Source organism: Chiroxiphia lanceolata, chromosome 12, assembly GCF_009829145.1.
Source record: "Chiroxiphia lanceolata isolate bChiLan1 chromosome 12, bChiLan1.pri, whole genome shotgun sequence".
Classification (NCBI taxonomy): domain Eukaryota; kingdom Metazoa; phylum Chordata; class Aves; order Passeriformes; family Pipridae; genus Chiroxiphia; species Chiroxiphia lanceolata.
Genome location: NC_045648.1, coordinates 4,980,972 through 4,994,906, shown reverse-complemented (window position 1 = coordinate 4,994,906; position 13,935 = coordinate 4,980,972). Strand labels below are relative to the sequence as shown.

Genomic DNA, 13,935 nt, shown 5'->3' with positions numbered 1-13,935 from the left:
GTTGTGATTCTTGTGTTTCTCTTTTAAGGAAAACAAAAAATCCAAAAAAGCAAATGTTAGCTAACGTGCGTCTTAAACGATCGTTTCTAAGGTTACGTGGGTTGCTCTAAGGAGGGGAAGAGGGGAGGGGGGCAGACCCAAGTATGTGTAATTGCAGCACCATCAGCTAGCACGTCCTTTAGCTAAATAAAGCAAAGCAGCAAACAAACAAACAAGCGAACAAACCCAACGACCGGACTCGGCTTCCAGGTCCGAGGCAAAGCGCCTCCAAGTCATTTCCCCAGGAGCAGCGCCCGGGCGCTGCCGCCCCTGCCCGGCGCCGGGGCTGCTCGGGGGGGAGCGCGGACCGACCTGCTCCGGAGGGTGGGAGGGCAGGACAAGGCTCTTAACTTAAGTGATAGGTATTAAACTGCCCGGGATCGTGTCGCCGTGTGCAGCTGGCAGCGTTTATTTGGGGGTAAAAAAAAAAATTAAAAAAAAAAAAAAAATAAAAGGTCGGTGGTGAAGGTATAGAGCCGAGATCCCCTCTCCCCCTCCGATCCCTTCCCTGGCTAAGCAAGTACAATGGAAAGAAGCTGGAATATACTCACCATCCGAAGGTGCGGTTGGTAGATCGGCTGAGGCTTTAAGGCAATTATTTATCCTTTTTTTTTTTTTTTAAAGTATTATTGCAAAAGACGTAGATCTGACTTTAAGCAGCAAAAGTGTTTTGCTCTGACAACAGCAAGAGAGGCACGGTTCCTCGTTAAAAAAAAAAAAAATCACAAAACAGGATCTCCCCCCCCCCCCAATCCCTTACCACTATCCCTTAAAAATACCTATTCGGTATAGTTCTCGCAGAAACCCTGATGCAGAAATCTTATAGTCCGGTCTAGGAGTGCCCAAGCCAATTAATTTTAAATCCTTAGGAATTAATCAGATTAAAATGTACAGAAGTTTCATTCTCGTATGCATACGTGAGCCAAAAGTCGTTTCCCTTTAAGAGATCCTTTTCTTTTAAAGTTGAATTTTAGGCAGATAAGAGACTTACACTAGGGGGCAGCCAGATACTGTACTTGCTCCAATCTTAAGCAATTTTTTTTCCTCTCTCACAGCATATGCTCTGATTTAGCACTGTAAATTTTTCAGAGGACCCAACTCTGACAGCCCCTGGTGATTTTCAAAGTACCACAAGCCAGTGGTTAAAAATTGCATTGACTTGGAAGTTCAGAGGCACACAATAGGAGCCACTTTCCCTATTCATGGAACTTCAGTGTGGTGGAAGAGAAAAACACACACATACTACATTGAGGGAGAAGAGGAATTCATTGAATTCTGTTAGACGTAACTGCTTTCCACTGAGTTCAGAGCGAAACTCGGTATTTGTTCGATGCTGTATTCATATTGCGATTTAATCTAGAAAGAATTAGAGGACTGTTAGGCAGCTTTCTGCCAGGAAAGCAGCTTCCCCCTCCTTCCTCCTCTCTTTTTGAAACCTAAAGATTTACACCGGCTCTATCCTCAACTCTATTTTAGCAAAATAAATCCTTCCACTCCCTCTCATTAAAATAAATTTACATCTGCAGTAAAATGGCAGGAGGGATGCGTTTGTTTATTTGGAAAACCAACACGGTCTCACTTTTAAACCAGAGCATTTCTATTGTCATTAGCGTCGGAGAAGGACAGAGGAGAATCTCCCCCTTCCTTGCGAGGCGCTCAGGTTTCGAGGATTATTTAGCGAAATTAGCTGCAGTTCATTTTTACATTCATCTGTTCTGTCTCAACCCACTCGCAGGGGTGTTTTCAAATAAATAGCAAAGCATCTAATGGTGCTAATAGGTAGTTATATCGCTGCATCCCTCGAAGAGCAAATAGTTAATCTGGGGCATTCTTCATTAATGCTTGAGCAATCAGCATATACGGCGGCTTTTAAGCTTATATCAATGGCTTTTCATTTTTACGATCATACGTTCAAACTAGTAATATTGTGCGTCCTGTTAAAACCGCTTTCTCTTATGATTTCTGCATTTGTTAGGACGGCGTTAATGCTTTTTCATATGGTGAATTAATCCTGTTTACTTTGTCAGATTCGAGACAGGAAAGGTTGGTGTTGGGTTGTGGTTTGGGTTTTTGTTGGTTTTCTTTCCCCCCCTCAGGAAGCTCAACATCAGCAACAGTCTGTGACTATTCTGTATTTTGAACCCCCATCTTCTCCCACCCTCCCCGAAAGGTGACCTCCTCGGCTCTGGTTTATTTGGAAATCATAAGACAGTTCCCCACATTTTAACAGGGGAAAGAATCCTTTTCCCCTTCTGTCTTCCTAGTCCCTCCTGGTCCCTGTTTCGGGTAAAGGTTATTTTTTCGCTCCGTGAGGATCAATGGGAACGCTGCAGCCTTGTCTTTAAAACTGAGCCGCAAAACATCTTCGTCCGTGGGGTCTGAACACACCAGGTTTCCAGGCAGGACACTGTCAAGTCGAGGTGCTTTTTACAACTTTCCAATCACCTCCACACCTGCGGCTTTAGCCACATCTATTATTTCTGCGGCAGGAGTGGGTGGGCATGTGGCAACATGAAAAAGTGTATGTGAGGAGGTGAGGAGCAATTAATCCCTCGCAGAGTTGTGCCCAGGTCTGTGTCCCCGCGGCCGTGCTTGGTGACCGGCTCACATGTGAGCGCACATACAAGCGTGTGTTCGCAGAGGAGGAACGATCCTCTCGGGCGTTTATCTGTCTGTTTTAACATGTTTCCTATTTTATCTCTCCGTCCCTTCTCTTGTTGGCGTGTCTTTTGGCCATTTGCACCGGGAGACTGACTGGGAGTCCCGGTAGTTCCATTCAGCGGGAGATAAACCCGCGTCCCCGCGCTTAGATCGGTTGCCTGCTCGCGGTGCAGCACGGAGCTTGTGTTGCGGTGTCAGGGTACGTGTGGTCATAAAACTCCCAGATCCACAAAATGAAGTTAAAGGGGTCGGGGCGAGCCCCGCAGCAGCGATGCCGAGCGGGGAATACGGGGATGCCGCGCACCGGAGCGGCCGCGATGGTGCCTTGAGCGGAGCCGCGGGGATGAGGAGCGAGCGGGCGGAGCGGCGGATCCCCCGCGCCCCGCCGGGGTCGGGGCTGTGCGAGCGGCCGGTGCCGGAGCGCCCCGAGCACGCCCGGCCGGGCTCGGCTTAACTCGGCTCGGCTCATCTCGGCTCGGCTCCGCGGGCGGACGGGGCTCAGCTCAGCGCGGGGCTCGGCGAGCGCAGGTGCCGCCGCCCCCGTGCCCGCAGCGCGACCGCGGGGCCGGGGCTCCCCCGCGCCGCGGGGCGTGAACCCGAACTGCGCTCCCCGACCCCTTTCCAGGGACCGGCGGCCGCCCCTCCGCTTTACTTTATTCCGTGGAGTTTCACCTCGCTTTAGCGCCCGCTTTCCGCTTCCCACCCCGCCGCCCCCTCCGACCCCCGGGGAGGGCAGCCCCAGGTGAGGTGAGGCGGGTGAGGCGGGTGAGGCGGAGTGAGGCGGGTGCGGCGGGCTCGCCGTCACCCCCGTGCCCCGGCGGGGCGGTGCGGGGCGCGGTGCGGGGCGCGGAGGGTCTGGCCGGGCGGGCTTTAGGACCCGGCGGCAGGGCCGGCGCTCGGCGGCCATGGCGGGCTCGGAGCGGCGGCGGCGGTGGCCAATGAGGGGCGGTGGGCGGGGCGCGCGCGCGGGGCCAGTCAGGCGCCGGCCCGGTTGCCTTATAAGGCGCGCGGTCGCCATGGCGACGCGCGCCGAGTTGCAGCAGCCGTGTCAAAGTTCACTCTCCCGCCAGCGGGGCGAGCGGCCGGCGGGGAGCGCGCCCGCCGCTCACTCGGCCCACACGCCGCCCGCACCGCCCGCCCGCCCCGCCCCGCCCCGCCCCTTCCCCGCCGACAGCGAGGGGAGGGGAGCGGGGGGGAGCCCCCGCTTCTTTTTTTTTTTTTTTATTATTTTTTTTAAATTTTTTTTTTTTTTTTTGGGTGGGGGGGAGAAGCGCTGGCGCGCTCTCCCCGTGGTGGTGTTTTTTCGCCTCCCCCCCCCCCTCGCCCGGCTGAGGAGCGATGCTGCGCGCTGGGTTATGATCCTTCCCTCTCTCTCTCTCTCTCTCCCTCCTCCTCCTCCTCCTCCTCCTCCTCTCCTCCTCCTCCTCCTCCTCCTCCTCCTCCCGCTCCCCTCTTTTATCATCCTGGCTGGCTGGGCGCTGCTGCGCTGGCGAGTTGACTCCTTCCCTCCCCCCCGCCCCGCGGCCCCCCTCCCCCTGCCCGCGCCGTGAGCACCGGCGGCGCGGAGGCGAGAGCCCACTTGCGAGGCGGCAGAAGCAGCATAAGGCAGCGCGGCGGCGGCAGCGGCGGCGGGAGCGGCGGCGGCGGGAGCGGCGGCGGCGGCGGCAGCACCCGAGCGGCGGCGGGAGCGGGAGCGGCGGCGGGGACGCGGCGCGGCGGGAGCGGCGAACCGGCGGAGCGGGGCAGAGCGGAGCGGCGGCGGCGGGAGCGGCGGCGGGAGCGGCGAGGAGGAACAAATAAACAATCATAATAATAATAATAATAATTCATAATAATAATAATTATTATTATTGCGAGAATAAGAATTTTTTTTATATTAAAAAAAAAAGCGGGGAGGAAAAAAAAAAAAAAAAAAAAAAAGACCAACAGCCCCCCCCACACCCCCGAGCCCAAAAGAGGGAGCGAGAGAGAGCAAGAGCGCAGCGGCCGGGCGGAGCGGCGGAGAGGAAGAATTAAAGCGAGCGAAGGAGGGAGGAGAGACAGAGCAGAGAGAGAGAGAGAGGAGGAAAGAGGAGGAGGAGGAGGAAAAAAAAAGCCCACAAAAACAAAGCGATCGCAGTTGATGTTGCTGCTGCAAGCTGGACTTCCAAAAACTACGGCGAGACCGACCGCTCTCCGCGCCGAGAAGAGTCTCCTCCGCTGTGCGTGTTTTTTTCCGCTGTGTGTGTAATCTTTAACCTTTTATTCATTCTTATTTTGATGGCTTTCCTGAATGGCTGACTGCGAGCTTCCCTGGACCTGGCCCCCAGACACCCGCCTCTCCTCCTTCAACTACTCTGCTGCAGATCAGCTCTAAGAGAGAGAGAGGGAGATCTTTGAAGAGATTTTTTTTTTTCTCCTCTCTCTCTCTCTCTCTCTCCCCCTCTCTCCCCCACCCCCACCACCCCTTTACTTTGCTCTCCTGGAGCCCAGACAATCGACTCGCACCTCGCCCCCCCGCACACACACCTCCATCGCCCCGTGCTTCTACACCTTCGCCGGTACCGGGAGATCCCCCCACCCCGACCCTCCTGAAAAAAAAAAAAAAAAAAAAAGAGGCAAAACAACAAAAGAGAGAGGGGGAAAGAGAGAGAGAGAGAGAGGGGAGGACAAAAAATAAAAAGACTGCTGCAAAGCTGATCTGAAAAGCAAAGCAAACAAACTTTGAAAATAAAGGGGGAACAGGAAGTTTGGCAACGGTGTCCAATAGATATGGCAATGGTAGTCGGTGCGTGGCGAGACCCCCAGGACGATGTGCCCGGAGCTCAGGGAACGCAGCCTTCGCAAGCCCCGCCGGTGCAGGGACCCCCGGCCGGGACCCCGCACACCCCACAGACCCCGGGGCCCGGGGGCCCTCCCAGTACGCCAGCCCAGACCAACCCGCCGAGCCAGCAGAACCAAGGAGACAAGCAGCAGCAGCAGCAGCACATTGAATGTGTGGTTTGTGGGGACAAGTCTAGTGGCAAACATTATGGCCAGTTTACCTGCGAGGGTTGCAAGAGTTTCTTCAAGCGGAGTGTAAGGAGGAATCTCAGCTACACTTGTCGTGCCAACAGGAACTGTCCCATTGACCAGCACCACCGCAATCAGTGTCAGTACTGCCGCCTCAAAAAATGCCTCAAAGTTGGCATGAGACGGGAAGGTATTGGGATTTCATTTGTTTTGCAAATTTTTTTTCACTCGCTGCGTTTTGGGGTTTGTTTGCTTTTTCTTTTTTTTAAAATTTTTTTAATAATATATATAATTATTATTATTATTATTTTTAACCTCCCTACCCAAACCCCAAACCCAACCAGAACCTTTCCTCCCCCTTACCCACCCCCCTCGAATAAACCAGCCAGAAACTTTCTCGTAATGAAAGAAAGCGGTGTTGGGGAGGGTGGGCAGGGAGTCAGGGGCTCTCGCATGCTTTCTCCTGCACTCGTAATTGATTTGTGTTTGTTTTGATTTTGCTGATGGAGGTTTATTGAAAGTGGATTTTTAGTTTCACGCTGCTTAGGAGCGAGATGATGATTCTGACGTGTGGTTACTTTTCCTTCGTGTTTCCTCCTGCATGCTCAGCCTTAGCCCCTGTCCCCCGAGCAGCTCTGTGTGTGTGTCTGTCCATGTGTGTACGTACACACACACGGAGCCTCCCGAGATGCACACACACACACATATATATATATCCTCCAGCACCCTGCCTTAGATTGCAATTTTACACAGGCGGTTCAAATTACTATTACAATGGGACTCACCCTACCGAGGCTCTACAGCACTCCACTGTGGATTCCCAGCCGGATTTTTCCTCCTTTAAAAATATATATACACACACATCTCCGCGTGTGTGTGTGTGTATATACATACTGCCGTGTGCCTGCCTTTCCTGGTGGTTGTTATTACCTCACTTTTCTCTTCTTCCTCTTATTTTCTTGTTCCTCCGGGAGAGGCAGGAGGGGGTAGAAGGGATGGGGTGGGGGGGAAGGAGCAGCCCAGAAGTAAGTGTGGGGTGCTCGGGTCTCTGCAAGTGGAGTCTTTGTGATATAAAATTAGACGGGAAATGTGAGCCTGCAGTTTTCCAGTGCGTGCTCTGTGTCTGGACGCTGCTATGTAGGTTAAGGGTGAGGGGGCTTGGGACTCGCTGGGCTCCTCTCTTTGTGTTTCTGCAAGAGTAACTAACCTTGGAATACGGGCGATAACAAATATAAATCAAGCACATTTTTAGGCGTTCTCCCTTCTTGTCGTCTCTCTGCCTCTGAGCCCTTTTTCTCTCTCCTTTTTCTCTCGCTGTCACCGTGTAAATTTATTAACAAAATGAAAGGCCCACTTTCCATGGGCAGCGGGGGAAGGTGCCTTTGGATAATGCCCTCAGCCTCACCAGGGGACCTGCCGGGGATGTTGTGGGGTGATTTCGCCTCCTTTGGTATTTTTTATGAGCGGGGGGGATACATAATAACAGCAGCAACAATGTATTCAGTGGGCGAGAAACGCGTGTGGGACCAGAGCCGGGGATTTCGAACTGAAGTGTTTCTTCCTTCTCCCCTCCTCCCTCCCCATCCCGCTCCCCCAGCCTCAAATCAATGGGCTGTTTTAGGTGTAATGAAGAAAAAACACCCGGGCACACAAAGACGTATCCTGCATCTCTTGAAGGAGGGGGTGGCGGTGGAGGGGAGGGGGGAAATAACTGGATTGTGGTGTGTTTTGGGAAGTGAGAAGCTGGGCTCCCGCAGCAGCCCTGGCCGAGCTCACAGCGTTCCTCAGCTTTTATTGTTGCTTTGACTTGACCCGAGAACTGCGGAGCATTTAACCGGGGCTGGGGCTGAACTCTGGCTGGGAAAATGCATGTTCCCCCTGAAGCTGGCCGGGTCCGGGGTCACACAGGCACGCAGAAGCACACAAAGCAGGCTGTATTTGAACCGATGGTTGCAATTCAGATATTAATAGCTGTAGTTTCTTCTCTATTTACTGCAGCGGTCCAGAGGGGCAGAATGCCACCCACACAGCCAACTCATGGTCAGTTCGCCTTGACAAATGGGGACCCTCTCAACTGCCATTCCTACCTATCCGGATATATCTCCCTTCTTCTGAGAGCAGAGCCCTACCCCACCTCCCGCTTTGGCAGTCAGTGCATGCAACCCAACAACATCATGGGCATCGAGAACATTTGTGAACTGGCAGCTAGGATGCTCTTCAGCGCGGTGGAGTGGGCCAGGAATATCCCCTTCTTCCCAGACCTCCAGATCACAGACCAGGTGGCCCTCCTGAGGCTGACCTGGAGCGAGTTGTTTGTCCTCAACGCTGCCCAGTGCTCCATGCCCCTCCACGTAGCTCCGCTCCTGGCAGCTGCTGGCCTCCACGCTTCGCCAATGTCTGCTGACCGAGTGGTCGCCTTTATGGACCACATACGAATCTTCCAAGAGCAAGTAGAAAAACTGAAAGCATTGCATGTCGACTCTGCAGAATATAGCTGTTTAAAGGCCATAGTCCTCTTCACCTCAGGTAGGCGGCATTTCTTTGCTCCTTTTTTTTTTCCTTCCCCGGGCCCCCCTTGAGAACTGTTTGCTCTTGCAAAGTGTTATTGCCTGCACCCCATCACTGCTTCCCTGGCCCCCCGAGAAACCAGCGCGGTCTCTTTCCTTTTAGGAAGCAGTGCCCTGTGGTCTCCCCTTCAGGGCCTCGGATCCGAGCATCCCGTCTTCCAGGGAGTGCAAATTAGAAAAAAAAAATAAAATAAAAAGAAAATACACACACACAAAAAACTTAAAAAAAAAAAAAAAAAAAAAGGACAACCAAAATACAAAAATGCACCCCAACCCTAGCTGAATAATGCTGGAGACTGGGAAAGAAGGGGCCCGGGAAGAGGCACCCATTCGCCACGAGAGACTGCGCTCTTCCCATTGAAAATAATATTTTATTTAACAGTATAGCTCTGGGTTGTTGCATTTAATGACACGCATCTGAACAGCAGCAAAATCTGTTTGATGTTGTTAAATACAAGTCATCCTATCAGTGAAACCACTTTAAAAAGAGGATCATTTTATGGGCAGCCAGGAAGGGAAAAAAGCCCTGCAGGATTAAAAATTGAATTAAAAAAAAAAAAAAAAGTGAAATGCACAAAGCTGAGTTTAAAATATGTTCCCTGCCATTCCATAAAATAAAATAAATCAACTTTCCAAAGAGCTGTCTCTGATTTAAACAGAATGTGGCAGTGAGCAGTTCTGTGTCATTTAAGCTAAGGGGAAAAGTTTGCATTTGTACCCAGCAGGAACTGCATAGTCCAAAGCGAGTAGCGGGTGCGAAAAGATCATTACCATAAGTAGACAGGGATAGTATGGAAAAGTAAGAGGAGGCTGAAGCTGCCGCTCCGCAGTGTAATTCCGGGGTGGCACAGCCATACCTCTCCCGAGGAAAAGACCTCGAGGTGTTTCTTAGATAATCAAAGAGGGGAGGGGGGGGGAAATATGTGTCAACTTTTGCTGCCTAGAAATAGTGCATGAGTTATAAAGCAATAATTGAGTGCGTTGTGAAATCTAATTAGCTTGCACTAGAGTTTAACCTGGGTGAGTAATAATCCTGATATTAACTCTGGAGGCTAAATTTTTTTTTTTTTTTCTTCTGAGGGGAAAAAAAAAAATCTACTCGCTAATTTGTGCACTACGTTATCTCAGATCGCTAACTTTAAGGCTGAATCGGCAACCCAGTGTGCTGGAGCCTTCAAAGTTTGGGGATTAAGTTTAAAAATACATATATTTCGTCTGTAACTCATTTGGACGCTTGGGAAAGTGGCCACGCGATAAACATATGAATGGAAGCAGGACCTGTAAAATAATTACTCATCGGAGTTTTTTAAAGCCTGATATCAGGAAACAGGAAAAAAATGTAGTTTATGTGGGAAAAGAAGGGCTCACAATCCGTTCCTTGTTGTGTTAAAGGGGGTCTGGGGAACGAAGTCATTTTCTGGACTTTGTCCAGGTTCTGGGTCGTGACCTAAACTTCCTTTTATATATTATTGCTTTACACATAAAAAACTTCTCCTTTTTTTTTTTTTTCCCTCCCCCCCAAATTACTCGTGCTAAATCCTTAGGTGATCAATGAGCAGGGCGCATCTAGCCACAGGGAGACAGGGATCCCGAGTGGGAAGGGGTGTCCGTGGGGTGCTTCTTTTATTTTTCTATCATTTTTCTAGGATGCATTTTCCTCTCCCTCGCTCAGCGAGGATCCCACACACGCTCACATCCCTCCCCAGCCCTTGCCCGGCTCACACCCACACCGAGGAGTTTATTTCCAATCCTGCCTTTTCTCCCAAATCACTTTTTTTTTTTTTCCTTTTTTTTTTTTTTTTTTTTTTAGCCTTCTGAGAAAACAATCGTCCGATCCTGTCGTAACTGTTTAATTTATGACTATTTTCAAAATGTGAGGCCTGGCGTGTAAATTGCCTCCCAACTAGATAAACATTTCTTGTTATCTGATTCTGGGGAAGATAGTCGCATGCAAAAAAATATAGGGTGATGCTTGCAGCTTCTGCAGCACCCCAATAACCTCCCCTGATGTAAAGCAGACACACATAGATGCATATAATGTTTGCTGCAGCCTCTTTTAAGAGGGGGGGTAAAAAAATCTGGGTTCTAATGACTCGCAGAATATGCATGTGTTAGCCCTGTGCCTAGGAAAGCCACAGGGAGGTCAGGTCACAACCTGTGCTCTTTCAGCACAGACGTCTCTGATTTAAAGGGAACTTATTGTATTTTAGCGTATCAGGAAAAAAAAAAAAAAAGAGAAAAAAAAATGTCCAGACCCTATCAGGGAGTTTTCTTCTTGTAAGGGCCTTTAGGTTTAAAAAGAAGAAGAAGAGGGAAAAAAAAAAAAAAGAGGGGGGAGTGGAGGGGGGGGAAGAAAGAAAGAGAAAAGAAAAGAGGGGGGAAAAGAAACAGCTCAAATGAACAGAGAGATCACAGTTTGCATGGCTGCCTCTGAATAGGCTAAACTGACAAGATCAGTTTTAAAGGGCCACTTAAATCAGTTTCAAAGACTGAAGAAAAACGCGTTGTCTTCTTTGGGGGAGAATCTGTTGCTGGATCCGGGGCGCCATTATCTTTGGCTGGGCCAGTTTTTTATTATTATTATGATTTCTATCACTATGAGTAGTACCGCTTCTCATTGCAGGGTTAGGCTCTCCCCAATTATTTTCCAAGGAGGGGGGGTGTGGAGAAATAGTGGCTCCCTTTCCCCCCTTTCGACTCAAAGCCTTCCCCGCCCCCCCAGCCTTTCCCCCGAAAAATATAGATATACAAAATTAAGCTTGGCCAGCACCTCCTTGCCAACCCCTCAGGTCTGTTGTGCCATTAGAAATCTCGACTCTGGGAGCTGTGCTCAATCCTAAAGGAGACCCTCCAGAAGAGAGAGAAATACAAACACATACACATGCACAGAGAGATTGTCCCTTTTGGTAAAACCCACTTAAACTCTGGGGGGCGAGGTGATGGCACACGATCGACACTTAATTCTAGGAATTAAGAAGAAAATCAAATTTAAAAAATTTAAAAAAAAAAGAACAAAAACAAAACCTTTTTAATCTGATGATTGCTTTCTTTTTTTTTTTTTCTTTTCTTTCTTTTTTTTTTTTTTTTTTTTTTTAATACACTTTCTTCTAGATGCCTGTGGTCTCTCTGATGTAGCCCATGTTGAAAGTTTACAGGAGAAGTCACAGTGTGCTTTGGAAGAGTATGTTAGGAGCCAGTATCCCAACCAGCCAACACGATTCGGGAAGCTATTACTACGTCTCCCCTCCCTTCGCACTGTCTCCTCTTCTGTCATAGAGCAATTGTTTTTCGTCCGTTTGGTAGGTAAAACCCCCATAGAAACCCTAATCAGGGATATGTTACTGTCTGGCAGCAGTTTTAACTGGCCTTACATGTCCATTCAATAAAACATTCGAGAGAGAGAGAGAGAGAGAGAGAAAAAAAAAAAAGAATCTTAAAAAAAAAAAAAAAATTAAAAATTTGAGAAGGGAGATGAGAGTGAAAGGAAAGCAAATGACATTTGGGTTCTGGTTGTTTCTTAAATTTCCTTCTGCTAAGAAAGGATGTAAAAGGATGTTACAAGTTTGCTAAGAGAAGACAGGAAAAAATTAATGGACTGTGAATTAAAAAAAGAGACTGTCAAATGAACTTTTACAGAATGCATTAAAAACTCCCGTGTCGTTCAGAAAAAAAACTTGCTACTTATCATTTTTTTTGTAAAAAATAAAAAAAGAGGGAAAGAAAAAAAGAAAGAAGAAGAAAAGAAACGATGGTGGGCTTTTTCTTTTTTTTTTTTTTTCTTCTTTTTTTTTCTTTTTTTGGGGTAAACTTTTTAAAAAAATCTCGCTTAAAGTGCATTTAAAGGAAATTTGGAGAAAATTAGCAGAACGGAAGAAAGTAAGTCTTTTTTTTCCAAATTATTAATTGTCCTATGTGTCTATGTACCTATAGCTGTTCTTTTTTGTATTTTTCTGGTTTCAAACCAGTTTATTCTGTGGTTCTATAATAATTTTTGATATAACCTTGGCTTCTTTAAAAAAAAAAAAAATAAACTGTGTATCCTTAAAATATATGTTCTGAAAGAATTAAAACTGAGTCCACGAAAGTATCATAGGAAGAAAGGAAAAGAGAAAAAAGAACCCTCAACAACACAATGATGGAAGCGCACTTAAGGTGGTGACCCAAAATCTAGCTTGAAGCTGAGAGAGCTATAATTATATAGACCCGAATGAACCACACGTGTCACATAACTCCCCCCAAATCTAGGTTTTTTTTGATATTTCGGACAGAAAATGAACTGTGGGGACTTATTATAGGTAGAAGGATTTTGTGTCCAAGACACACTACGGTTTTGATTTAAAAAAAAAAAAAACAAGCAAACAAGCAAAGTGAACTTTTGTAATTTGAATTGGGTTCCACATAGTTCATCATGAATTGTTATTAAACTCCTCTATCTGTTTGTATATTTGCAAGCCCTTTGTATTATAATAATTGTTGATATTTTCCCTTTTTAAAAAATACCATTGAAATCAGCATGACAAAATAACACTGTTGGCACTTATAGATAACGTGATTGATTCAGTATCTTAGAGTTTACAGTTTTGTGTTTAAAAAAACTGAAGGTTTTTTTTTTTTAAGTGCAACATTTCTGTATACTGTAAAAGTTATAATAACTGAACTGTTTGGTCGAGTCTTTGTGTGTTATATTCCAAGGAAAATTGAAAGTATTCAGAAATTAAAATATTATTTGATATCTGAAACTTGTTTGGCTGTCATAAATGTCTTTCAGAAACCACCTTACTTCTCTATAGTTTGCAGTCATTTAAGTCCATAGGCGATTGATTTGTTTACTTGTCACAGTAAGTTTGTAGCAGATGTATTGTAGTGTATTTACCTGTTTAATTCCGGGATGGGGGTGGAGGACTTAAGTTCTTGGTTTATCTCTGGTTTTAGGAAGTACTATGCTGAAATGGTAAACCATCAACCCCCATTCATCTAATCCTCCTGTTATTTAAAAATGGATTTTCTGGAAAAAAAAAAAAAAAGGCCCTTATTTTTGTCACACTTAAGTGCCTGCGTAGGAAAGGTATTGTTGTGAAAAAGTATTAGAAATCTGGAGATCAGTATCTATTTTATGATCAGAATGGGGCGAAAAATCTTTTGTAAATGTCTGACATACGCGCACAAGATCATTCAAGCAAGGTAATAGCAGTATTGTAAATATAGGTCAGTTGTTTGCAATGAGTTTTCTTTAAGTATGTGTGATTTTTTATAATACTCCGTAGTTGCCATCTATCGTTGTCATTGAAAGGTCTTCAAATGGAGTGGCTTTAGCTTCTAGCACTGAGGAGTCGGTTTTTAATGTATATATACTCTCAAGTGGATTTGATTTTTTTTTTTCCTTTTTTTTTGTTTTTTTTTTTTACCTTAGACTGTGAAAGCATGACCACAGGTCATCTCTCTATTTTACATATGGGCTACATGTCTGTGTGTATCCTGGCATCCATACACGCGTGGGCGTACATGCATCTTCCCTGTGTAGGCACAGGGCCCTGTCCTGCAGCCCTGGCACAGGCACAGCTCCCACCGGGAGTGGGACCTGCCTGGGCGGGTGGCACAGGACGGGACACACCACTGGGGAATTGAGTGCTATCCCGTGCAGGCAAAAAAACAACAAACAAACAAACAAACAAACAAA

General features: G+C 47.4%; 1 protein-coding gene and 1 long non-coding RNA gene across 9 annotated transcripts in view; one reads left to right on the top strand and one right to left on the bottom strand.

Moving 5' to 3' along the window:
• LOC116793046 overlaps positions 1-3,532 on the bottom strand; it is a 22,159-nt gene extending 18,627 nt beyond the window's left edge. For 3 of the 5 annotated variants that reach the window (XR_004359363.1, XR_004359367.1, XR_004359366.1), the window contains exon 1: positions 591-3,532. This is a non-coding gene — a long non-coding RNA (uncharacterized LOC116793046). The remainder of the gene's footprint in view (positions 1-590) is intronic. The other 2 variants (XR_004359364.1, XR_004359365.1) reach the window with 2 other exon arrangements.
• The window catches only part of NR2F2 (nuclear receptor subfamily 2 group F member 2), a 14,914-nt gene extending 979 nt beyond the window's left edge, over positions 1-13,935 (top strand). For 3 of the 4 annotated variants that reach the window (XM_032700597.1, XM_032700596.1, XM_032700595.1), the window contains 2 exons: positions 7,690-8,217; positions 11,370-11,663. In XM_032700597.1, coding sequence (XP_032556488.1) covers positions 7,690-8,217; positions 11,370-11,644 — 803 coding nt within the window. In that variant the 3' untranslated portion in view covers positions 11,645-11,663. Of the gene's footprint in view, positions 1-4,701; positions 5,882-7,689; positions 8,218-11,369 lie in introns of those variants that run through there. The other variant, XM_032700594.1, reaches the window with a different exon arrangement.